This window comes from Dama dama, chromosome 7 (genome assembly GCF_033118175.1).
Source record: "Dama dama isolate Ldn47 chromosome 7, ASM3311817v1, whole genome shotgun sequence".
In the NCBI taxonomy this organism is placed as follows: domain Eukaryota; kingdom Metazoa; phylum Chordata; class Mammalia; order Artiodactyla; family Cervidae; genus Dama; species Dama dama.
In genome coordinates this window covers 32,901,766-32,927,343 of record NC_083687.1, presented here as the reverse complement: position 1 = coordinate 32,927,343, position 25,578 = coordinate 32,901,766, and the positions used below count along the sequence as shown (strand labels likewise).

At 42.8% G+C, this 25,578-nt stretch overlaps 1 protein-coding gene and 5 non-coding genes across 6 annotated transcripts; 1 reads left to right on the top strand and 5 right to left on the bottom strand.

Annotated features, from left to right (window-relative positions):
• Positions 1-1,662: 1,662 nt before the first annotated feature.
• Positions 1,663-1,736, bottom strand: TRNAI-AAU (transfer RNA isoleucine (anticodon AAU)). Its single transcript has one exon. It is a non-coding gene; the product is annotated as a tRNA-Ile (tRNA).
• A 4,275-nt stretch (positions 1,737-6,011) lies between these two features.
• Positions 6,012-6,094, top strand: TRNAL-UAA (transfer RNA leucine (anticodon UAA)). Its single transcript has one exon. It is a non-coding gene; the product is annotated as a tRNA-Leu (tRNA).
• Positions 6,095-13,607: 7,513 nt separating this feature from the next.
• On the bottom strand, positions 13,608-13,681 carry TRNAI-AAU (transfer RNA isoleucine (anticodon AAU)). The gene has a single exon. It is a non-coding gene; the product is annotated as a tRNA-Ile (tRNA).
• Positions 13,682-15,892: 2,211 nt separating this feature from the next.
• Positions 15,893-18,982, bottom strand: POM121L2 (POM121 transmembrane nucleoporin like 2). Its single transcript, XM_061146171.1, has one exon. The coding sequence runs from the start codon at positions 18,980-18,982 to the stop codon at positions 15,893-15,895; it is 3,090 nt and encodes a 1,029-aa protein (XP_061002154.1).
• Positions 18,983-20,808: 1,826 nt separating this feature from the next.
• TRNAM-CAU (transfer RNA methionine (anticodon CAU)) lies at positions 20,809-20,880 on the bottom strand. Its single transcript has one exon. It is a non-coding gene; the product is annotated as a tRNA-Met (tRNA).
• Positions 20,881-25,047: 4,167 nt separating this feature from the next.
• On the bottom strand, positions 25,048-25,120 carry TRNAK-UUU (transfer RNA lysine (anticodon UUU)). The gene has a single exon. It is a non-coding gene; the product is annotated as a tRNA-Lys (tRNA).
• Positions 25,121-25,578: the final 458 nt, after the last annotated feature.

Below are 25,578 nucleotides of genomic sequence, written 5' to 3'. Positions count from 1 at the left end.
GCAGTGGTTAAGATGTTTATTGACACAAATGGAAATATTTTAGGGCCAAGCTAGGAAAGAAAACATTTCAGGTGTTATTTGAAACTTTGTGAGAGAAACTCACCAAACTTCCAGTTCAACATACACCATTTAGCTCCATTTCAGATGTCTTTTACAGGCTGAAGACGAATGTCATTGGTCTGATTTGCATTTCAGTGTGGGAACGGGACTCTGGGAGAATAATCTGCAGCATGTACCATCTTGCACAGATCACCATGTAAATATCTCTGCATGTCCTTCACCAAAGAAGACATCAATCACATTCCTTCAGCTTTTAAGAACTACCTGTCATGGACCTACTGCCCACCGGGCATTTGCCTCAGCTCTGATTTAAGTGGTGGGAAACGGACACGTTTCCTATGCGAATTTTGAAACATAAATTTTCATTTTGGAGTCTATTTAGAAAAGTTGCAAAAACAATAGAGTTTCTTTATACCCATTTCAGAGTTTCCTTTCATTTGCTTCTCAGGTTACCACGGTACCTTTATTAAAGCCAAGAAACCAACATTGATACTTTAATAATAACAAAACTCATGTATTTGTGTGTGTCACCTCTGTTCTTACACTAATGTCTTCCCCCCGAGCCACAGGATCCCACATTGCATTCAGCCTCCTCTGGCCTGTGATGGTTTCTCGGTGTGGATGAATTATTTTTATCCGGTATTTTTATGACTATCTTCCGGTCTAGGTTTGTCTGATAGTTTTCACGTGAAGGCCTGGGGCTACAGGTTTCTGGATGAGACCACAGAGATGAAGTACTCGTCCCATCACTTCCTATCAGATGTTATTTGATAGGAGAATAGCTTACCATCAGTGATGCCAACCTTGGTCATTTTTAAGGTAGTGTGTGCGTTTTTCTCCCTTGTGAAGTTTCTTCCTATGTTTTCCTACTTCTTCCTGGATATTTAGAAGCTAGCCAGTCAGGATGGCCCATATTCCAGAAGGGAGAGGTTAAAGCTCCATCTCCTGGTGGGTGGGTGGGGAATAGTGTCTTACCTTAGTTGGAATGCATCAGTAAGAAAAATACATCCCTTTTCCTGTATTCATTGATTTACTTATTTAATCACTAATTTATAAGAGCATGGACTCATGAATACATATTTTATACTTAGTTTGGGTCATTATCTCAAACTATATAGTCTTTGTTGTTCAAAGAGTTTCAGGTTTGGCCATTGATGGCTCTTTCCATCTCATAAAGAGACAGCTGAAAAAACTGTTTCTTTCCTGTTGTGTTTGTATCGGTAGAGGTTTTTCACATAGCATTTGAAAAATCTTGTTTCATCTTTTGCTGATCTAGTTTAAGACCCAAGTGTGGAAATGCAGAAAGTGTAGATGGTTTCATAGTCTATTTTTGGAGGAAAATAATCCAGTAAGGTCGGTTTCTTTGCTGGAATCAGTTACCCTGTGGATCAAAATGTGCCAAAGCGACGCTGTATGTCTTGTGGGTCACCGACTGCTCTCCTTTCGTCCTGCAAGTGCGAGTCAAACACGACAAAAGATGTACGATTCCAGTTAAAAGTTCTCAGCGAGAGTTTTATGAATTGGGAAATAGTGGTGAACCTAAAAGGGATGAAGCGGCACGTTCTGTGTGGAAGTGTAGAAAACAGTAGCCGCCACAAAAACTGGCCCGTACGGGGATCGAACCCGCGACCTTGGCGTTATTAGCACCACGCTCTAACCAACTGAGCTAACCGGCCAGACACACGGCTACGTAATCGTGTGTATGCTATTAAAAGGAAACGAATCAATACGGCTTCTCCGGGAGCTGGAAAAGGAACACAATGAACCCAAACGACCACAAATTAATATTCAAAGACAGAAGAAATCGCATTCTTCCTCTCCCCCGTCGTGGAATTAGGGGGAAACAAAGAGGTATTCTTAGTACTTGGCGTGAACGAGCTCTATTTCCTGAGGACTGAGGTAATCGATATTCTGGAACACCTGCCTGAGAGCTAGGCCTGGCACCACGGCCACATTGGTAGGGAGGCTCTGAGAATACTTGAGGAGACGAGGTAGCCCAGGACCAAACCCAAAGCCATTAAATAATAAATGGAGAAGTTTGCAAATAAGAGAAGGTGTATCCAGCAAAGTAGGAGGAAACTCAAGAGTAAGTGAAGATTGGAGGGTAGACCTCATTCTTTCATCTCTCGACAGGAATCGAGCACCCACGACTGTCAGACCATGGTGCACACGTTAAATAATGATGGGAGACACTGAGGCTAGACCTCAACATGTGTGGCTCTGATGCAATGGCAGCGTATGTTACAGGCTGGCACCTGTGATATGGGCTAGGACTGACCTCTCAGAAGAGATAACAGTGTTATTTCCCAGGGTTTGGAGTCAAGAACGGCAGGGAGTGACCCCTCACCCAATGGGCTTTATGCCTCTGTTTCCACACTCCTGCCCATCCCTCCCCTCACCCCACTCGTCTTCACTTTCCCTCCACTTCCCAGCTTCCCAGAGGCACTCAGGCCACTTGACTTGCTAACTCCTGGTCCTGGTGAGGGTTGAACCAACCGGTGACCATGGTACTGTTGGCAGTGCTAAGGCAGGCTAAGTGGGCCCCCACGAGACTGGGTCCAATCTCTCAGAACTTGGAGGTGTCCTCAGCAGGAAGGCTTGATCAGAACCCTAAATCCCTTGGATTGGAAGCTGAATTGCCCAAGAGTGACATTTGACGATGGGGAAAGATTGGTGAGTGAAAAAGAGGGAAAATTAAAAGACAGACAGAGAAAGACAAAGATGAGGTGACAAGAAGAGCCGTAGAGACCAAGAGGAAGAGCCTAAGAGACACAAACTGAGCCTCTGGGAGAGAGCAAGATTGAGAAGATAGCAAAGGACAGGGAAAGTCTGAGGGAGAGAAATAGAGGCAGAGAGAGAGTGAGAAAGAAAGTGACTAAACGGACGCAGAGACCAAAAATGCGAGACAGAAACAGAGCAATGGAGGTAAGTAAGGACAGAGCAAGCAAGAGGGGAGGAAAGTAGAAAGATACTGAATGAGAGACAAGGACAGAGACAGAGACGCAGAGAAAGAAAGAGAACCAGACTAAGACACAGGGACAGACAGAAATGAAGATATTCAGAGAAACAGGAGCAGATTGAGAGACAGAGACAGACAGTTTAGGCAGGAGGAGACTGAGGGAGGAGGGTCCAGTGAGAGCAACAGTGAGAAGCAGAGACAGGTCAGGGTCTGAAGTCCAGAGACAGACATGCAGCAAGGCACCCAGCCCAGTAGTTGAACAAAATTTGAGCCTGAAGCTGATTTGCAGGGGGAGGAGATGAGCATGAAGAGCCATGTTTATATGACATTTGACATTTAAAATAATGATATTCACATTGAGTTGTGGAGAAGGGAACAGCTCCCCACTCCAGTATTTTTGTCTGGAGAATTCCATGGACAGAGGAGCTTGGCAGTCAGTCCACAGGGTCCCAAAGAGTCGGACATGGCTTTGTGACTGAACAAAATTGACAGAACATTGAGAGTAATCACTATTTATATAACTCTTTGCAAGAAAGCACTTTTAATCAGGAGTAGGATGTTTGCAGACACAGGATGGTTTTATTTAGGACAGGTGCTAAATGTGAATTCCTGGGAATTTCTTCTTTCAGAACAAGCTGCCTTCTCATCCAGGACTGAGGTGGCCCTACTGGAGTTGGTGAGGGTGTAGGGTTCAGACAGAACCCCTACCCTGGCTCTCCTTTGCCAGCCCAAGCCAGGTCTGCAGCTGCTGGGAGATTTTCTGTAGAGAGGTGGGGAGAATTTGGAAAGTTCAGACTCCAGCACTAGTAGAGAGCAGGAACATGCAAATTAGCATGCAAATGATAATGCAAATCACTCCAAGCTTTTTCTGTCTTACCTGTCGCGCAAGGCGGAGGCTAGGTGAGTCTGAGGGTCTCTCAGTTGCCATGTCCAAGCAATGTGAGGCACTAGGGATAAGAAGGGCTGGCTCAGAGGGTCCCAAAGGCTGTGTTACACTTAGCACATGCCAGGGGTCTGCATCCCCTGGAAAGAAAGGAGAGGATGTTGTGTTGAGCCACAGCCAGATAGACACTAAGGAGTCAAGTTCTGACGGCACACTCACCATTAACAAACAGCACTTGGGTGGCCCCTGGGGTCTGGCCACCATAATAGGAGTTGGTCTGGGCCACAGCCTGGGCTACAGATGAGGATGAAAGATGAGCTTTTTGTTTCTTACCTGAATTCCCCATCCCTCAATATGTGAAGTGACATCGTTTTCTTTGTTAGGTATCAGGACAATGCTTGCCTGGTAAAATATGTTTGGAAGAATTCTCTCTCTCCGACTTTTTGGATGAGTCTGAGAAGGATGGGTCTTAATTCTTCTTTAAATGTTTGGTGGAATTCAAGAGACTTCCCGGGTAGCTCAGGCTGTAAATGTTTGGTGGAATTCACTAGTGGAGCCATCTGGTCCTACACATTTGCTAGTTGAGAGGTTTCTGATTATTGATCAATCTCCTTCCTAGTAATAGGGCTCTTCAGATTTTCTCTTTCATCAATAGTCAGTCCTGGTAGACTGTATGTTTCTGAGAATCTATTTTCTCTGTTGTCTAATTTGTTGATGTATTATTTAGTTTTAAGCAGGTACAGCAATCTGAATCTTTGTATTACCTTTGTGTTTCTTTGCCAGTTGGTTAGTCAGCTTAGTTGATTAGAGCATAGGTTACAATACCAAGGATGTGGGTTCAGTCCCCATATGGGCCAGTGCAAGCCTTTTGTTACTTACTCACTGAATAATTTTGTTGCAGTTATCTAAGAAATCGGAGATAACCTGGCAGACATCAAATTGGGAATAAATGTTGACTTCATTTGTTCTTCAGCAGTGACACTACCTTCCTTCCCCTCCACCCCTGCCCCCAGCAAACATGGTCCCAGCAAAAAGTGAAATTTCAGCATTTCAGATTTGACAGGGGGCATTTTCACCACTCACTGCTTGAAATCCAAAGCCTACGTTCATTTAAGGAGGGAGCAGTGCTGGTAAGGCACTATGCCTTTGGAAGAGCTGATGACTGATATTTTCTGCGAAGGGGCTTAGGGTAGACTTTCAGAGGGTCAGTGGGTTGACATATTCTGTGGAAGCATGGTTCTTCTGGAGAGACTCTTGTTTGGATGGCACTCAAAGGGATGTTTACTGAAGTGAGTGCATCCCTGACTGGCTCATTTCAGAAAGCAGGGGTTGACAGTGATTTGTTGTGCAAATGTTCACAAAACAATTATCATGGATAGATCAATTGGTTTAAATTCAGGTCTGGTGGCTACTTGTTACCACTGCTACAGAACAGTCTTTTCCTAAGTTTGTGATTAGTATGTGTTCTCAACATTTTACTTTGACATAAAGCAAACATTATTTGTTTGTTTAAATATACAAGTAACATATAATAAAAATGTTTGCCAGAGTTAGGAAATAGATGATAGTGAAAGTTGCTCAGTCATGTCTGACTCTTTGTGATTCTATGAAATTATCCAGACCAGAATACTGGAGTGGTTAGCCTTTCCCTTCTCCAGGGGCTCTTCCCAACCAGGGATCAAACCCAGGTCTCCCACATTATGGGCAGATTCCTCACCAACTGAGCTATCAGGGAAGCTACAGATATTAAAGAAATGAAAGGGGTCAAAAGGTACACATTTCCAGTAATTAAAAAAAAAATAAGTTATAGATCTAAGGTACACTGTGGTAGTATAGTTACTAATAGCAATATTGTATTGAATATTTGGAAGTCCTTAAAAGAATAGATCCTAAAAGTTTTCATCACAAGAAAAAAATTTGTAACATATGGAGTGATGGATATTAACTAGACTTAATGCGTTTCATTGGTTTTTTCCAAGAAACATTAAAAGGATTTTTCTTTTTTAAACTTGGTCTCTAATCTCCTGTAAAATTATTCATAGTCTTCCAGGGACTAGCAAGTCTAATTATAAGCCTGTAATATAGGATATGTAGACATTGGGGGCTACCACCGGGATGGCCGAGTGGTTAAGGCGTTGGACTTAAGATCCAATGGACATGTGTCTGCGTGGGTTCGAACCCCACTCCCGGTAGGACTGCTTTTGTTGCTAAGCAACCACATGGACTGTAGCCCGCCAGGCTCCTCTGTCCATTGGATTTTCCCAGGCAAGAATTCCGGAGTGGGTTGCCATTTCCTTTTCCAGGATATCTTTCTCACCCAGGGATCAAGTTACTTTAGCATGTATCTTACCTGGAAATGACAGTTTTTGTGCAAAATTGGACAATAGTTCAGCATATAGTTGACTCTGAACTCTTTTTATCCAGTCTGATGGGCTCTGTCTATAATGGGTGAATTTAGCTAATTTAGATATGATGTAAATGATATACTTGTATTTTAAAAACCCACTATCTTATTAGTTGTTTTCTATGTGTTTTTTCCCCTTTGTTCCTTTCTTTTATCTCTTTCTTCCTGTCTTTGAAATATGTGAGCATTTTACATGATTTGATTATATCTAGAGCATTGCCTTATCATTTGTATGTCTTAACAAATCATAAGTGGTTTCCCTAGGGTTTTCTATATACAGCTACACCTAATCAAAATCTACCTTCAAATTATATTATGCTACTTACTGTACCATGTAAGAAGCTTGCAATAATATACTTCCTCCTATATTGCGTGTCATCGCTGCCACAGATTTTGCGTTCATGTATGCTATAGCTGTACACTATGTCACTACTACTTCTGCTTAATGCAGTCAGTCATTTTTAGAGTGATTAAAATTGGAAAAATATTCCTTATATGTACCTCTATTGTATCCATTTCTGTGGATACTCATTACTTTGTATTTCCTTTTCCTGAGCCCAGCTTATAACATTCTCTATTTTGCAGGTCTGATAGAAACACGCTCCAGTTTTTGTTTGTCAGGAAAGACTTTTATTTCTTATTCAGTTCTGGAACATGTTTTTTGCTTGGTAGAGAATTCTGGGTTTACAGATTTTACAAAATTAGCCTCTCATCACTTTCAAATGTTATCCCATTGTCTTCTGGCAAACCTAATCTGATGAAAAGTCTGCTGTTTTGAATACATAGCTAGCTAGCTAGATATAGCTTGGAATTCTCTGACCTTGGAGCTGAAGTTTAATGTACAGGTTTCCTCCACTGTCAGAAAGTAGTTCAGTTCAGTTCAGCTGCTCAGTCGTGTCCGACTCTTTGCGACCCCATGAACTGCAGCACACCAGGCTTCCCTATCCTTCACCAACTCCTGGAGGTTGCTCAAACTCATGTCCATCAAGTTGGTGATGCCATCCAAAAACAGAGTGGAAATGATCTTATGAAATATCTCACAAGTTGAACTGGTGTGAAGAAGTGATTATCTTAGCACCGTTCTTGCATACAGATGCATGAAATAAGTGGAAATAAAGCACAGATGCTTATAGACACAGTTTAAAGCTGTGGTGCCTTGACATTGAGATGCTGAGTTGTAGTTCCTAGGGGAGGAGCTTGGCAGTTCCACCTTCACTGCTCCTGATGAGCTCAGCCTCTACAATGGCTCCCTGCAAAACAGGTACTAATGCAGGTCTTTCCTTAAAATGAAGTGGCAGCAAAGTGAACTTTTGAAAAGTGAGGAATACCTGTATTTCATTATCTTGGGAAAATATTTAGTCATTAACTCTCCCAATATTTTTTCTGCTCTTTTCTCTCTTTCTTTTCGCCTTCTGAGATTCTGATTACAAATATATTAATCAATAACTCTTAAGTGCTCATCCAAACCCATGTCCATTGAGTCGGTGATGCCATCCAACCATCTCATCCTCTGTTGTCCCCTTCTCCTCCTGCCCTCAATCTTTCCCAGCATCAGGGTCTTTTCCAATGAGTCAGCTCTTTGCATCAGTTGGCCAAAGTATTGGAGTTTCAGCTTCAGCATCAGTCCTTCCAATGAACACCCAGGACTGATCTCCTTTAGGATGGACTGGTTGGACCTCCTTGCAGTCCAAGGGACTCTCAAGAGTCTTCTCCAACACCACAGTTCAAAAGCATCAATTCTTCTGCACTCAGCTTTCTTTATAGTCCAACTCTCACGTCTATACATGACCACTGGAAAAACCATAGGCTTGACTAGACAGACCTTTGTTGACAAAGTAATGTCTCTGCTTTATAATATGCTGTCTAGGTAGGTCATAACTTTCCTTCCAAGGAGTAAGCGTCTTTTAATTTCATGGCTGCAATCACAATCTGCAGTGATTTTGGAGCCCCCCAAAATAAAGTCTCTCACTGTTTCTGTTGTTTCCCCATCTATTTGCCATGAAGTGATGGGACCAGATGCCATGATCTTAGTTTTCTGAATGTTGAGCTTTAAGCAAACTTTTTCACTCTCCTCCTTCACTTTCATGAAGAGGCTCTTTAGTTCTTCACTTTCTGCCATGAGGGTGGTGTCATCTGCATATCTGAGGTTATTGATATTTCTCCCTGCAATCTTGATTCCAGCTTGTGCTTCCTCCAGCCCAGCATTTCTCATGATTACTCTGCATATAAGCTAAACAAGTAGGGTGACAATATACAGCCTTGACGTACTCCTTTTCCTCTTTGGAACCATTCTGTTGTTCCATGTCCAGTTCTAACTGTTGCTTCCTGACCTGCATACAGATTTCTTAAGAGGCAGGTCAGGTGGTCTGGTATTCCCATCTCTTTCAGAATTTTCCACAGTTTATTGTGATCCACACAGTCAAAGGCTTTGGCATAGTCAATAAAGCAGAAATAGATGTTTTTCCGGAACTCTCTTGCTTTTTCAATGATCCAGCGGATGTTGGCAGTTTGATCTCAGTTTCTATAGAGTCTGTTAGTCTATTAAAGACATCCTATGTCTGTTACTGTGTGTCTGTGTTTGAATTTAGCATATTTATTTGACTTTTGATTACAACAATCTATTGAAATGTACCATCTATTTATGTGTTGGATGACAAAAGGACCTACTATGTTCCATTGGCATCTGAAATGGGAGTGGTCTAAAGGGACTAATCTTGTAACGCATGGGATCTGATGCTATCTCCAGAAAAATAATGTCCACATTGAGTTAAACTGTAGGACACTCAGCTAGTGTTGCAGAATTACTTGGTGCTGGTGGTGGTGGGATACTCCCACATTTTTACTGGCTAGACATGTCTGAAGTAAAGTGTTCTGTGTGAGTAGTGAAGAAGACACACAGGAGGAAAAACAGTTTTGTTTTTTTCTAATGCATTTCTCAGCTCCAAATTCAGCCTTTTAGACTGCTTTTTGAAAAGGGACCCAGGTCTTTTAAATATTTATTTTCTTGTCAGCAGAGGGTGCAGGGGAGACACAGTAGGAATAAAAGTTTTGCTTTCTGGTTCTAGGAGTTCCTGCAGCCATCAGCATCTTTGGTGTCCAACTCCATTCTATTGACTTTCACAATAGTAGAAAAAAGAAATTGAGTGTCATTGATCCAGTCACAAATATTTATTGACCATCATGTGTGGTAAATATTCCAGGATGCAAAAAAGAATTAAGACTGGTTGTGTGAATTATACAAACAACAACAGTGGTTTCCAGTAACTGCTGGAGCATTCATTGCAAACTCTCAAATGGTAACATCATAGATTAAGGCCAAAATATCCAAAGATTGCAAAGCAGATAGACTTTGATCCAGGCAGACTGCAGAATAATTCCCTGAGAGTACTGATGGGGGTACAAACTCTGACAAGGGGGAACTAGGAGAAAAAGGAAAGGACTGTGAGGTTAAACAATGATCTCCACCAGACACAAGATCTCCATGTAGTTTCTGGGAACAGGAAACTTCTGATTCATTGCTTCCATCTCCTCCTCCATTCCTTTCCACCTTCTTCACACGCAAATTTTATATTGAAGGTTTTTGAAAATATTTCTGGGTAGGAAAAGAAATGCCAGAGATGGAAGACATATGGAAACATTCCCTTTTGCTTTTCATTTGTTGGTTTCAGCTTCTTGTTTGATTGCATTCATTCAATAGTTCATTTGAAATTGTGGTAGGCATACCTCCATTGCTTACAGGCCAGTTGCTTGCATTTCAAGTCATTGCCAATAGGCCAAGGGTGAAAGTGAAAACAATAAAGCCTGTTGAAGAAAATGTAGCAAAATACTTCCATGCCTTTGAGATGAGCAACTATATGTTAGACAGGACTAAGCTACACTGTACCTTACAAAAACTGAACCTCTTTTTCTTCAGAAGTCCACTAAGAGAGAAAAACACTAGCCACAGGCTGGAAGGAGATACTCCAGATAAAATTCACACATGTGAATTTGTTGGAGTTGGAGTCAGAGGAAGCTAAAGAAATGTTAAAATGCAGTACTTTAAAAGGCTGTAGTTGTGAGCATACATTGGAAAATCTTTGTTTTGAAGTCGTGAACCTTCATGAGGGCAGTAGACTACAAAGGAAAGTTTTGTACTTGCCGGTAAGGTGACAAAAACCAGAAGAGTGAGCTGTTCCTGCCCGGTTTTGACCCGGGAACCTTTCACGTGTAAAGCAAATATGCCAACCACCACACCACGGAAACATCATCCCCAGCTTAGGTGTTCAAGTATAATAAAATGGCACTCTAGTTTTCTTGGTTGCAATCCCACCACAATCTAATAATTTTGAATATTTCTCTTGTAGAATATTTTCACTCAAAGTGCTTTGCTTTCCATACTTTTAAAAGCTTTGTTAAAATAGTAAAAATAAAAGGGAAAAACCCACCCAGCATTAATGTAATCTGAATCACTCAAGTTCTAAAAAGAAGGAGTGATTAATATTGCCTGAAAAAAGTATGAGCTCTGTGAAGCCTCCACAAGAAAACATTGCACTGGCCATTGTTCTGTCTGAAAAACTTGGATTTTATAAAGGGACCACTGTGTGATAGCTAACCTCAGTTTTGGAGGCAAGATGTAACAAAGAGAAGTGGTTAAGCTGTTTATTGACACAAATGGAAATATTTTAGGGTCAAGCCGGGAAAGAAAACATTTCAGGTGTGGTTTGAAATTTTGTGAGAGAAGTCCACTGAGCTTCAAGTTCAACATAAACCATATAGCTCCATTTCAGATGTCTTTTATAGGTTGAAGATGAATGTTATTGGTCTGGTTTGCATTTCAGTATGGGAATGGGACTCTGGGAGAATATTCTGCAGGACAAGAATATACCTTCTTGCATATATCACCATGTAAACATCTCTGCATGTCCCTCACCAAAAGAAGACATCATTCCTTCAGCTTTTAACAACTACCTATCATAGACCTACTCTCAACCAGGCATTTGTGTTGATGCTGATTTAAGTGGTGGCAAAAAGACATGCTTTCTATGAGAATTTTGAAAATTAAATCTTTATTTTGAAGTGATTTTCAAAAAGTTCCAAAGAAAACAGAATTTCCTTATACCCATTACCCAGTTTCCTTTAATATTAGCTTCTTACATTACCATGGCACCTTTGTTAAAACTAAGAAACCAGTGTTGATATTTTACTAATAACTAAACTCTTGACTTTGTCTATATCACACCTGTTCTTACATAATGTCCTTTCTACTCCACTCCCTACTCCCCCACCCCCCATCCCCCCACTCCCCCCACCCCCACCAAGATCCTACATTGTATTCAGCCTCCCGTGGTCTGTGACTGTTTCTTGGTGTGGATGAAATATTTTTATAGAATACTTGACTATCTTCCAGTCAAGGTTTGTCTGATATTTTTCATGTGACAGCTTGAGGTTATAGGTTTTTGGGAGAGAACGAAGAGATAAAGCACTTGTCTCATCACTTTATATCAGATGTTACATGATAGGAGCATGGCTTACCATTGGTGATGTCAACTTAGATCATTTTTAAGGTAGCATTTGCCATTTTTCTCCCTTTTGAAGTGCCTACGTTTTCCTACTTTGTACTGGACTATTGGAGAAGGAAACGGCAACCCACTCCAGTATTCTTGCCTGGAGGATCTCTTGGACAGAGGAGCCTGGCGGGCTACACTCCATGGGGTCGCAAACAGTTGGACACGACTGAGCAAGTAACACTAACACTGGACTATTTAGAAGCTAGTCACTGAATATGGCCCATATTCCAGAAGGGAGGGAATTAAGCTCCATGGATGGGTCTTGGGTGGGTCGGGGGATTATTTACTTACTTAGGTTGGAATTCTTTCTTAAAGGAAAAGTATCCCTTCTGGTATATTCACTGACTTATTTTTCAATCATTTATTTTTATCAGTATGGATTTATGAATATGTATTTTACACTGCAGTTTGGATTATAATCCCAAACCATATTATTTGTAGTTCTAAGTGTTCCAGGTCTGGCCATTGACAGCTGTTTCCCTCTTATAAAGAGACAATTCAGTTCAGTTCAGTTCAGTCGCTCAATTGGGTCCAACTCTTTGCAACCCCATTGACTGCAGCACGCCAGGCTTCCCTGTCCTTCACCAACTCCCAGGGCTTGCTCAAACTCATGTCCATCGAGTCGGTGATGCCATCCAACCATCTCATCCTCTCATCCACTTCTCCTCCTGCCTTCAGTCTTTCCCAGCATCAGGGTCAGTTCTAGTGAGTCAGTTCTTCACATCAGGTGGCCGAAGTATTGGAGTTTCAGCTTCAGTATAAGTCCTTCCAATGAATATTCAGGACTGATCTCCTTTGGGATTGACTGGTTGGATCTCCTTGCAGTCCAAGGGACTCTCAAGAGTTCTCCAACACCACAGTTCAAAAGCATCAGTTCGTCGGTGCTCAGCTTTCTTTGTGGTCCAACTCTCACACCCAAACATGACTACTGGAAAAACCATAGCTTTGATTAGACGGACCTTTGACTCTTTTCTAAAGAGACGATTGAAGAAGCTGTTTTTACCTGGTGGTTCAGATGGTAAATAGCTGACTGCAATGCAATGTGGGAAGCCGCGGTTCGATCTCCGGGTGGGGAAGATACCCAGGAGAAAGGAATGGCTTCCCACTCTACCTGGATAATTCGATAGAGAGAGGAGCCTGGCGGGCTACTGTCCAACTTTCACTTTTCTTTACTGCTGTGTTGATATTACTACATTTTTTTCACCTGTCATTTTTAAAACTTTGTTTCATCCTTTGCTGAACTAGTTAAAACCTAAGTGTGGACGTGTAGAAAGCGTCAATAGTTTCATAGTTTATTTATAGATGAATATAGTACAAGAAGTTCAGTTTCTTTGCAGAATCAGTTAACCAGTGGAAAAACATGCCCAAAGCCGCTCTACTTTCCTTGCTGGTCACTCACTGCTATTCTTTCGCCCTGTAGATGGGGTTCAATGTACTGCGCTTAATCGCTCAATCGTGTCTGACTCTTCACGACCCATGGACTGTAGCCTGCCAGGCTCCTCTGTCCTTGGGACTGTCCAGGAAAAAACACTGGAGTGGGTTGCCATTCCCTTCTTCAGGGGATCTTCCCGATCCAGGGGTGGAACCCGGGTCTTCTGCATTGCAGGCGGATTCTTTACAGGACTTCTACCTTCGGGGAAATGAAGGATTTCAACCAGCTTTATCTCTCAGACAGTAATTGTGACACCCCAGTGGATATGAGACCAGAATTTTCATCTGTGTGTAAAGGTAGCAAAAATGCCACCTCATACCAGTTGGCCCGTACGGGGATCGAACCCGCGACCTTGGCGTTATTAGCACCACGCTCTAACCAACTGAGCTAACCGACCACCTGATGTTTGTCCTCTTCCTCTTCATCCAATTAAATAAAACTGAAATGAATTGGTTTCTTCAAATTCTTGGGGGCAGGAGGCTGGGAATGCCGGGAGAATAATGAACACAAAAACCCAAACAACCAAAAACTACCATTAATTTTTTAAATCTTCACATTGTTCCTATTTCACTCTTCCCCCGTCTCGGAGTTACGAAAGAAAAAGAGAAAAAAAAATTGGCCTCAGTGAACTGTACTTCTTTGGGGCCTGGCTCAAACTATTCTGATTCTGATTGTTAATCAGGCAATTACCTCCATAGAAGGTGTACCTGTCTTGTTTGTTGGTGTCTCCACAGTCTACCACACATTTCCAGCCTCCAGTCTGTCCCCATTTGATTCCTTCCTCACAAGGCAACTAGAGCAATATAAACCCAAACTTGTGTTTTTCCTAACTTAAAATCTTTCCAGGATTCTCCACTGTATTTGGAACCCTATCCATACCGCTGGACATGGTTTATAGCATATCTATGATCTGCCCCTGCTTCTCCTGAAGTTTGTCAGACTCCTTGAACAGTTATCCCAACAGATCTGCTCTGTTTTCTGGACGATCCTGTGCAGGTATTTTGTCTTTGGTCTGTGATACCCTTCCCCAGTTTATTCCCAGAATACACACCTTAAAACAGAAATCAAGTTCAAAGACTTCTTTGGTAAGATGAACTTCTGTCTTCTGCTTACATTCCCCTAGCCTTTGTCACTTGTTTTGAAATCACTGGCTCACTGACCAATCAACCTGCTAAACTATTATCTCCAAAGCAGGAGTTTCCATCTCCTCTGAATATCTGGTGCAAAGCATAGTACAGGACATATAGCCATCACTATATGAATGCTAAATTATCATGTAAAGAGTAGTAGAAAAGGTCTCATACTTTTCCTCTTATCCCTCCCCGCTCTATAAGACAGAAATCTTGGATTGTGGAATGTCTTTAAAAGGTGAAATGGCATGAATATTTAGAGTCATTTATACCTGGGTTAGAGTTCTAACTTTGGTGATTTGCTGTAGAGAGGGATAAGTGAGCACAGACTTTGGAGCCAAGAGGGTTTAAATCCCAAATCTAACCTTTACTAACTGGTTGAGATTGGGCAAGTTTCTTAGTATCTCTCTGCCTCAGAATAGACATGAGTTGGATAGCAATTCCTATACCATAAACTCATTTCAGCAATTTACTTTTATTGTATCAACCAATTTAAAATTATTTTTCCAATTATGTCTCTTTCAAGGTATCCATAAAGCAGGAGATAGATGTATTCAGGGAATCATTCTTGCCTTTTTTTCATTAGGAAGATAAGTGCTAAGGAATATGTTGAGGCTTACTCATAGACCTCCCATTGGTTATGTACTTTTTCTCTTTTTTTCTCCTGTCCAAGAGTTTTACTGCCCTACCTACCCCAGCTAGGAGAGATGTGAATGTTAAGGGTGACTATATAAGGTATTATACAAATTAAAACAAAAAATGAAGTGTAAGCTTTGGTTCCCTAACTGAGCATTTCTGGCTTATACTGGAGGAATTATGACCTATGGTGTAAAGAGCAGAAGCAAGATTGCACCACTGTGTCCTTTTCTCTCCAACCCTCCTGTGGGTACTCTCATGGGCTAACCACTGATCCTCAAGGAAAAGTTGGATTCAAGGTCAAACTGCATTAAAAGCTTCTCCAAAAATATATAAAAATTAAAAAAATTAAAATTCCCCCCAAAACCAATTGAGGAACAAAGGTGAGAGAAATGAGGACTCGGTTGCCCTGGGGAATCAGATAAAGGAACCACTTCTTTGGGCCAAATAAAAGAAGGCTGAGATTTAGAAAGAATCTATTCCTCCTCCCAGAGTTGCAAGAGGGCTGTACTTGTTGCCTCCCTGTCATGTCTGTTCCCAGAAAAAAAGCAGGAGGCAGTGTCTTGATTGAGCTCATCCTTGACACAGAAAGGAATGGGCAGGGAGGGAAAGGCAAGGCTCTGTTCAGTTCCAAAGATTTAGTTCCACTCAGTTCCATTCTGCTATTGTCGGTCATACTTTAGTCTTTCATTGTCTTCTAGAATGTAGATTAGGACTACAAGGTGAATGTGCAAAACTCTCACCTTAGATCTCAGGTATTTTTGCTGTAGAGACTTAGAAGATGCTGAGGCAATTCACTACGCTGAGGTCCACATCACAGTATAAATGGCAAGGAACACAGGTTATTTCTTATGGGAATGATGCCTTCGAGAATGCCCTTGCTCCCTATTCCTTGAGGTTTTTGATTTTGTGCCAAAGGAAAATGATGGGGCTGGCGATCTGAAAGATCCTTTTCCAACAGAGCCCTGGGGAGGTGAAGAATGCATCCCAAAGCCAAAACTGCTGCCTGCCTTAACTCGTCCAAGGACAGGAGCACTCTGAGCAAAGGGATCCATGGAAGGGCCCCTAAACATAGCTTTTCTTGCAGAAATGTTGGCCCTCCCCAAAGGAAAAGGTGTGCCCTGGCTGGCCAGACCCTGGTTTTTTTGGCCCCAGCCTTTACCCAAGGGTGTGATGGTGCTAGTTGTCCCACTTGGCACTGCTCCAGTGCTGAATGCTCTGGAGTTGGAACTCATGTCTGGAGCAGTCACATTGACCCCAGTCTCCCCACAGTCCATAGGGGTTACTAATCCCCCAAAGTCAAAAGGTCTTGGGGCTGTGCTACCAAACACTGAGCCACAAGCCCCAGTCCAGCGGGTTGGGGTAACAACTCCAAAACCATTTGTATTAGCCTGACCAAAGGGAATAGCTATTGGAGTGTTGTTAACATCTGGCCGGAGGTTGGGAGGGATGCGAAAGGTGGAGGCTGATGGTGCCAAACCTCCAAAGGCTGACTGAGTGGGACTGTTGAAGGATGGTTGAGTTAGAGTTTGTGCTGGGGTTGAGGATGCCACTGTTGAGTTTCCAAAAATGAGAGAGCTACTGAAGCTTGGGCCAAGGGCTGGTTGGGGGGCTCCTTGCTTCAGCCCATATGCAATCCCAAATGCAGGCTGGGGAGTTGCTCCCAGGGATAATGGGAAGGGTGACCTTGGGCCTGACCCCAAGGGAATTGTGAATGCTGAGGTTGAACTGGAGATCCTGGATGACAATGCAGGCTGACTGGGGTTTCCTAGGGCTGAAGTGGACAGAGAACCAGCTCTAAAATTGGCAGTGCTCCTGGTAGGGGATATTTGGACAGCACTGGGAAGAACCTGGCTAAAGATAGTGACTGTATGTACAGTAGGAATGGTAGGACGTTGGCTTGGTGGCAAAATGAAGCCTGCAGCTGGGGAGAAACTGGCCTTGAAGGCACAGGCAGCCCCAAGAAGGAAAGTGTGGCAAGTGGAAGGGATGGAGTAAGTGTTGCCCATGGTACTGGTAACATTCACTACACCAAAATCCAAAGGTGGCTTAAAAGAGTCTTTGGGTGTGCTGGCTGGTGCGGTGGACATGACTACAGAGGTGGCCTTGACCAGGCCATTGAAGAGATGGGTAGAAGCAGGGGTAGGTGGAGGAGAGGCCTGCTTGAAAGAAAAAGGAGCTATCATGGGGATAGTTTTAAGTGGTCTTACACTGCCAAAGATAGGCCTGAAAGTGGGAGTTAAGGTACCCGGAGCTGAAGATGGAGCAGCTGTGATTGAAATTCTAGAGTATAAGGAGGTCCCAGTCTCACTATTGGGTGGGAGCCCCAAAATGGGTTTTGACATGTAGTCAGCAGAAGCTGCAACAGGAGGCACATCTTCTGGATTGGGAGCTGGGCTGCTCATCAGTCTAAATGAAGTACTTTGCGCAGCGGGGGCTGTAGGGATAACAGCAGATGAGTCTAGGTATACGGCAGCCTGAGAAGTCGAAGGTAGCCGTGTGGTGCCAGTGACTGATGATGTGGGAGAAACAGGGGTCAGATGGATGAAAGTAGCTGGGGGTTTTGAGTCCGAAGAGATGCCTGAAAGGGGCTCTGACTGCGAGCACCCAAGTGGGGCTTGCAGGCTTGCTGTTGTCAGAGGTGAGTGGGCTGCACTGATTACCTCTCCAGTGGGTTGTGGGAAGGCCGGTGGACCTGGAGACTTCTGTAACTTATTTAAACTTTCCAACTGAGGATCAGTGCCCTGGGTTGGAGATGTGCCTGCAGAAGGCAGGGTGAGAGACAGGGAAGGCTGAATAGCAGACCTAGTCTCAGGGACAGAGTCTGTGGTGATCTCAGTTGTATTCTCTCTGGCTTTGTTGCTCGATTGGAGTCCAGTTTTCTTCCCTAAGGCCAGGTCTTCAGGGACTGGATGACCAAGCTGGGGAGGTGGAATGAGAGACAGCAGGTTTTCAGGGCTAGATGGAAGCAGTGGAATCTGATTTTGCTGTCCAGAGCTGTCAGATGTTTCTGGGGACTCATCTGATACCAGTGGGAATGGAGAGTGAGACTGATGACCTTTTTCTTTCTTTTTTACTGGCCACTCTGGTATCTGGAGTGATGCACTGGGAATACTTTTCTTCCAAGATTCCGAGAAATCTCGAGAAGAGCTGTAAGAGCTTGTGATAGCATTTCTTTTGGAGTTAAGGGAGTCGCCTGTGTGTGTGCTGGTCAAGGAGTCCATGGAGGAACAACTGGGCCTCTTATTCAAGCTGTGATCTGAGCTCCAAGGGTTGAGGCTTCTCTTCAGAGGCCCAGGCCTGGGCACAAAAGAATTGAGGACTCCCTCTTTCACCAGAGGTTTAAATGCAGATGGTCTGGTCTCTGGAATACTTCTCTTACAGTCAAAGATCTCATGAAACAGTGGTTCTTCCAACCTCACTTTCCCCTTCTTGCACTCTTTGAGGGCCCTCAGCACCGTTTCCTTTGCACAAGGGTCTGGGAGCCTCTCAGAGGGCGAGGACCCTGCAGAGTTGATTACCTCTGCTGGGGAAGCGGAGGGGGGCACTGTCCGCTCAGGAGGAACGATCTTGATGGTCACCGGGCTCCATATTGCCCTGGGGTGCCGCAGAGACCAGATACTCCGCTGGGAGTAACCTTCCCACCAGTCTGAGGGAAGAGGCCCCATGATGGAATTCTGGCATCTCTTCATGGGAAAGCGCCTCCAAGCCTCATTGACCATCCACACGGTGGGGTTGGAAGGAACCCAGTCCGGCGGCCTCCTCGCAGGTCTGTGTCGAGGGGCAGGGTGGGCACGATGGACGTGCTGAATCCGGTAGACTTGATGAAGGGACTGAGTTGGCCGGCGGTTCACTGGCCTCTCCGACAAGTCTGTGCGCCCTTCTGCTGGGGATGATGGCGAAAGTCCCAGCTTGCCCAGGTAACTGCCCATGCGGATCAGTGAAGCGGAGTCGGTGACTTGGATTTAGGGTTTCCGCTCCCGAGGTTTCCGACGACCCAGCCGCGGTCGAAATGCGCAGTGTTCGGATGACGGTTGGCATCCCGGCACGAGGAAAGAGCAGGGGTCTCGGGGCGCTCCACATCCTCCAGGTCCGGCATCCGAAAGTCAGCAGCCTGTGAAAACAGGACACGCAGGATGTCGGGGGTCGGGGTGGCCTGCTCGGCTATTTTGAGGCAGAGGCTGGACGCTCGGGCCTCTGATCTCTCCTCTCCAGGTTGCAGCGCGCGGCAGGCGGAAAGGGATTGGAGAGGAAGCGCGCTGCCGGAGTTCACCCAGGCACGCAGAGCTAGAGCTGTGCCGGCGCGGAGTCTCCAGATTCCCGCAGCGGCCGGCGGGAAGGGTCCTGGCTGCGGGCGGCGGGCGGGATCCATGCGCCCTCCTGTTCCCTGGAGTTGGAGTAATGAGTGCAGTCCGAGCCCGCAGGGTGAGTCGGGGTGGGGGAGCTCGCGGGAGCGCGGGACTGGAGACTCGGACGCGAGGACCTGTGCAGCCCAGACTGCATTCTTGGCGCCAGCGGCCGGAAGCAACTCAAGTGGGATTTGCTGGGTGAGGATTCCCGCACTTCTTTCCTTTGCCTTTTCGTCCCTGCAGCCAGTAGGGGTCAGTCATTGCCTCCTGGATGACAAACTCCAGACTTAGCCTCCCGGAGACTGAATCCGGCTCACCCTCCGGTTGTTCGTACTGCCTCTACAGGCGGGGTCTCGAGGCTTCGGACTGAGCCAACCCGGAACCTGAGCGCCTCCGCAGGCACCCGGCTTAGTCGCTAGCTCAGCCACCCAGACTATCTCTTCTCGATCCTCACCTAGCCCAGAGCGGTCGAGGCTTTTGGAGGGGAGCAAAGGAGTGGGAGATTTAATTTGAGGCTGAATATTCAGACTAAGTCAGGGTGAACTAGGGGACTAACATTCTGAGAAATTAAAAAACAACGTTTTAAGATTTCTAGAACAACTCCTAATAATGTAATTGGCATGGATTGAAGACAACTCTTTGAAGAAAGATTATTTCAAGGTTAAGTTACGGAACTCGGAGAGAGGGCTCCCTTCAAAACCCACACCGTCCAAAAATGGGTCTAGACATTTCCCATTTCATTGATCTCTTTCTCCTTGAACTTGCGTTTTTATAGAATCTTATGCCAATATAATGTATGTTTACGCTTAAAGTCTTTATTCGATCATCCTACTATACTAGTCTGTACCAAACAAGTATGAACATTGAAATCTGAAATTGTAATATTTAGTGATACCACAAATCTGTTGTAAGTAAATTTGGGGTTTAATTTATATTTGCACTTACTAATAGAATGCAATCAATCAAAACATCTTAAGTAGATAATAAGTTGAAAAACCTCTTTACTGGAAGATGTAGCAGAAGCAAATATGGAATTTATCACTTCTTTCTCCATGAGGTCGCAATACAACATATAAGACCACCTCGACAGAAAGAATATTTCCAATTGCTCTTCTGTTGGACACCAGGGATGGAAGGAATTTTACAATTCGGAGTAGTGTGCCACTTCAGATAAGAAGAGTTTTGGAATTGCCTAGTGGGAGAATCGTGGGATTTTAAAGTAAGGCGGGAAACAACCCAAACTAAAGGATTATCAAGCTCATGAATTTTTATTGATTAAACATGGAAGATGTAGAAATTGACTTGGTTTCTGTTCTTGTATCCTGGTTGGAATAAAGTTTAGCGAAAATCGGTTCAGTTCAGTCGCGTCCGACCCTTAGCGAAAGCAATCAGATATAAAAAGACCCCTTTAGCAGAGGATGGTTTCGATCCATCGACCTCTGGGTTATGGGCCCAGCACGCTTCCGCTGCGCCACTCTGCTCACCTCCTAGATATTGTTACTGTTTTTCCTTTCAATGATTATATCACCGCTTGTTTTATATATATACATAAATATATATATATATATTTCCTTTCATTCTGATGGTTTCCGCCTCCCCTCTCTCTCCCATACACATAGAAGATCCGCTCTTCCATAATCAGATGTCCTCGGATCATCACCTCCAGATCTGCAGTTTCCCAATCTGCCGAAGAGTGACCAAGCTTATCAATGTACCCCCTCCCCAGCACCTTTCCCCCTTCCCGAAGCCTCTACGTATGTATGCACGCACGCGAGCTCAGCCATGTTCAACTCTTTGCGACCCCACGGACTGTAGCCCACCAGGCTCCTCTGTTCATGGGATTTCCCAGGCAAGAATACTGGAGTGGGTTGCCATTTCCTTCTCCAGGAGAATCTTCCCGACCTAGGGATCGAGTCCACATCTCTTGAGTCTTCTGCATCGGTAGGCGGGTTCTTTACCTGGAGCCGCTGGCCACTCACAAAGGGCAGAGGAAGCGCCCGCGGAGCAAAACTCGGGATGGACCCTTCTCTGGGAGAATCTCGAAAATCGTGTAACCAACTCTGGTGCCATCAGACAGGAATCGTGTTAACCATCTCCTGTGTTGTTTGTCGAAAATCTCACATACAATCCTTTGAATAAAAGATGCTTTATTCGCTTGCAATGGGGCAAGATTTTCACAAGGACAGTGCGCCTGCAATAAAGTTAACTCAATTTGTTGCTCAAATTATTACACGGGGGTCACAATTTCGATTGCATCTCGTTTAGGGTCGTTTCGACTTAAAAAAAAAAATGATTTTTTTTTTTCTTTCTTTTTTTTAAAGATAGGTCCTTCTTTTTGCCGTGTTAGAGAGCAGAACTTTTGGAAAGTTCCTGAACACAGCTCTTGTTTGTAGCTGCCTTTGTGACGACGCTAGAGAGGGCCCATTTAGAGGTAAAAAGCCTTTTATCTTTAGTACTGTAAGCTGAAGGCTTCTCTGATATATTAGACTGGACATTTCCACTCTCATTTCATTAGTCAAACTAAGCCACGTGGCCAAGTCCATGAAGAAGAGAAAGTATGTGTGTTATACAATAAATACATTATTCCAATGAAATAATAATTACAAATTCACATGAAATTATTATAAATACTTATAATTATAAATTCTCATGAAGTTGCAGAGATAATGTATTGAGGTTTCGTGTATCAATAGTTCATTCTTTTTTTTTTTTACTGTTGAATAGTGTTCCATACTACTATGGATATACCAGTTTTTAACTTATTCACCTATTAAGGAACATTTTGGTTGTTTTCAGGTTTTGAGCTATTAGAAATTAAGCTTCTATAAATATAATGTACACAGTTTTGTATGGATATAAGTTTTCATTGTTCCGGGATAAATGCCTAGGAGTGGAATTGCTGAGTTGTATGGTGTGTTAAGTTTAGTTCTTTAAGAAACTGACAAACTGTTTTTCAGAGTGGCTTTACCATTCTACATTCCCATATGCAATGTATGACAAATCCAGTTTCTCTGCATTCTTGCCAACCTTTAGCAGTTGTTACCATTTGTTATTTTATCTCTTATAATAGGTGTGTAGGGATATCTCATCATGGTCTTTATTTATATTTCCTAAATGACTAGTGATATTGAACATCTTTTCATGTGCTTATTTCGCATTTGTGTATCCTCTTTGGTAAAAGGTCCCTTCATGTTTTTTGCCCATTTTCTAACCGGATTGCTTGTTGTTTTAAAAAGGAGTTTTGAGACGTCTTTGTGTATTCTAGATATGTCTTTGTCAGATATGTTATTTGTAAACATTTTCTCCCAGTCTATAACTCTTTTTTAATTTTCTCAGCAGTCTACTGCAGAGTGAAAGTTTTTCATTTTGATGAAATCCAGTTAGTCAAGTTTGTCTTTTATGGACTGTGTGTTTGGTGTTATGCTTACTGTCTCTCCATCAAGCACCAGGTCCCCCAAATATTCTCACATTTTTTCCAAAAGTTTTACGGTTTTATGTTTTATTTTAAATCTATAAAGCATTTTCAGCTAATTTTAAAATAAAATATGAGATGTAAGCTGAGGTTTGCTTCTTTTGCCTATAGATATCCAATTCTCGTTCCGTCACTCATTTGTATCAGACTCTTTGTGACCCCATGGACGGCAGCTCACCAGGCTTCCCTGTCCTTCACTGTCTGGGAGTTTGCTCAAACTCATGTCCATTGAGTTGATGATGCCAACCAACCATCTCATCCTGTCATTCCCTTCACCTCACACCCTCAATCTTTCCCAGCATCAGGGTCTTTTCCAGTGAGCTGGCTCTTCACATCAGGTGGCCAAAGTATTGGAGCTTCAGCTTCAGCATCTGTCCTTCCAATGAATATTCAGGGTTGATTTCCTTTAGGATTGACTGGTTTGATCTTCTTGCTATTCACAGGACTCTCAAGAGTCTTCTCCAGCACCACAGTTAGAAAGCATCAGTTCTTTGGCATTTAGTCTTCTTTGTGGTCCAGCTCTCATATCCGTACATGACTGCCAGAAAAACCATAGCTTTGACAAGACAGATCTTTGTTGGCAAAGTTACATCTCTGCTTTTTAATATGCCATCTAGGTTTATCATAGTTTTTCTTCCAAGGAGCAAGCATCTTTTAATTTGGATTAAGTGGGTATCCAATTGCTCTCCCATGATCATGAGAAAAGAGTAAGACTTTTCTTCCTCTACTGAGTTGCTCCTGCATTTTTGTAAAAAAAATAATTTAGATATAGTTGTATGTGGTGCTTTCTGTATTCTCTATACTGGTTCTATCTATCCCTCTTCCAGTTAATGTATACTCTTTATTACTGTAGCTATACAATAAGTCTTGAAATCATAAGAATGATTTCTTCCACTTTATTCCTGTTTTTCAAAATCATTCTAGTTATTCTAACTCATTTGATTTTCCACATAAATTTCAGAATAGTCATGTCTATAGCTACAAAAAAATCTTTCCTGGATTTTGATAGGAATTATATTAAGTTATATTAAACTTGTACATCAATTTCAGGAGAGTTGACATCTTTGCTATGTTGAGTTTTATGATCAATGAACACAGAATCTCTCTCCATTTATTTAAGTCTTTGTTTTCATCAGAATTTTGTAGTTTTGCTGTTCCCAGCAGGCACATGTTCACATGTTTGGGTAGATTTTTATCTAAGTGCTTCTTTTTTTTTTTTTTCTAAGTGCTTCTTTACTTAAAAAAAAAAAACAACACTGTATTTTAATTTTGGTGTCCATTTTTTATAGAAATACAATTGATTTTTCTATTTTGATCTTGTATTCTGTGACTTTGCTAAACATACTTATTAGTTCTAGGAGGATTTTTGTTTGCTTTTAGCTCCTTAAGATTTTCTATGTAAACCATCATATATTCTTCAAATGGAAAGTACAATCCTTCCACAGAGATGGAGGGAGGAAATGTATATTTCTAAAGAAAAATACAATCCACTGAGTAAGAAAATGTATCAACACACAATTGGACAAAATTGCAGAAGTGGATGGTAAAATATGTCAATATTTTTGGGTAGGGTGAGCATTTCACCTAAAGATTATATGGCAGTATTTGTGAAATAACTTCCTACCATTTATGTTTATCATTAGCATGTGACATTACCATGGCTTAGTGCAGGGCTTTCCCATCTACTAAGTAGCTCAGCTGTGAGAGAGAATAACTGAAAATCTAGAAGTCCTGACCCAGTGAATACTTTACTCAACAAATATACTTTCCAGTTCCTTTTCTAATACACCCTAGTCTAAAGGGATAGCTTTCTTATATTTCATGGGCTGTAAGCATTTTATTGGAGAAGGAAATGGCAACCCACTCCAGTACTCTGGAGAATCCCATGGACAGGGAAATCTGGAAGGTTACAGTCCATGGGGTCACAAAGAGTCAGACACGACTGAGTGACTTCACTTCACTTAACCATTTTATACTGTGTTCCTCACGAAGAACTGCTAAGATCTCCTTCTGCTTAAAACACAGTATCAAATCTCAGCTACTGGTTAAGGTTGAAGGTAACTGATTTCTTGGTGTTTCCTTACTCTATGCAGGTGAAAGTGGTCAAAGTTTAAGCCAAATTTTCCTTGGGATAAAACATCAGTATGGTCTAATACAAGAAAGAGCTTAAGCTTCCCACGTGGACAGGGACTTGAACCCTGGACCCTCAGATTAAAAGTCTGATGCTGTACCGACTGAGCTACCCAAGCTCTAAGGTTACTTGGCTTACTTTGTTTCCCTTGTACACTTCAATGACTTTGGGAGCATTCTTAATCCCCTAGGGAAAGGAAATGGCAATTCATTACAATATTCTTGGAGGCAAAGTGTCGCAAAGAGTTGGGCATGACCGAACTCACACACACACACACAGACACAAGATAATTTTGACAAATTTGACATTCCCCCTCACATTTTTTCCAGTGGACATTTAACATTTTTATTCATAAATTTCTATTTTTGCTGAAGGATATAATGACTTGTATCAAAGGAATTTTAAAACTATAATAACTTAACACCTACCAACATCTATTGGCACTAGGGGTAAAGAACCCGCCTGCCTATGCAGGAGATGTAAAGAGACATGGGTTCGATCCCTGGGTAGAGAAGATCTCCTAGAGAAGGGTCTGGCAACCGACTCCAGTATTCTTGTTTGGAAAATCCCATGGAC

Coding starts and splice junctions, on each gene's coding strand:
- POM121L2 (XM_061146171.1), bottom strand. CDS start 18,982: ATGGGCAGTTACCTGGGCAAGCTGGGACTTTCGCCATCATCCCCAGCA.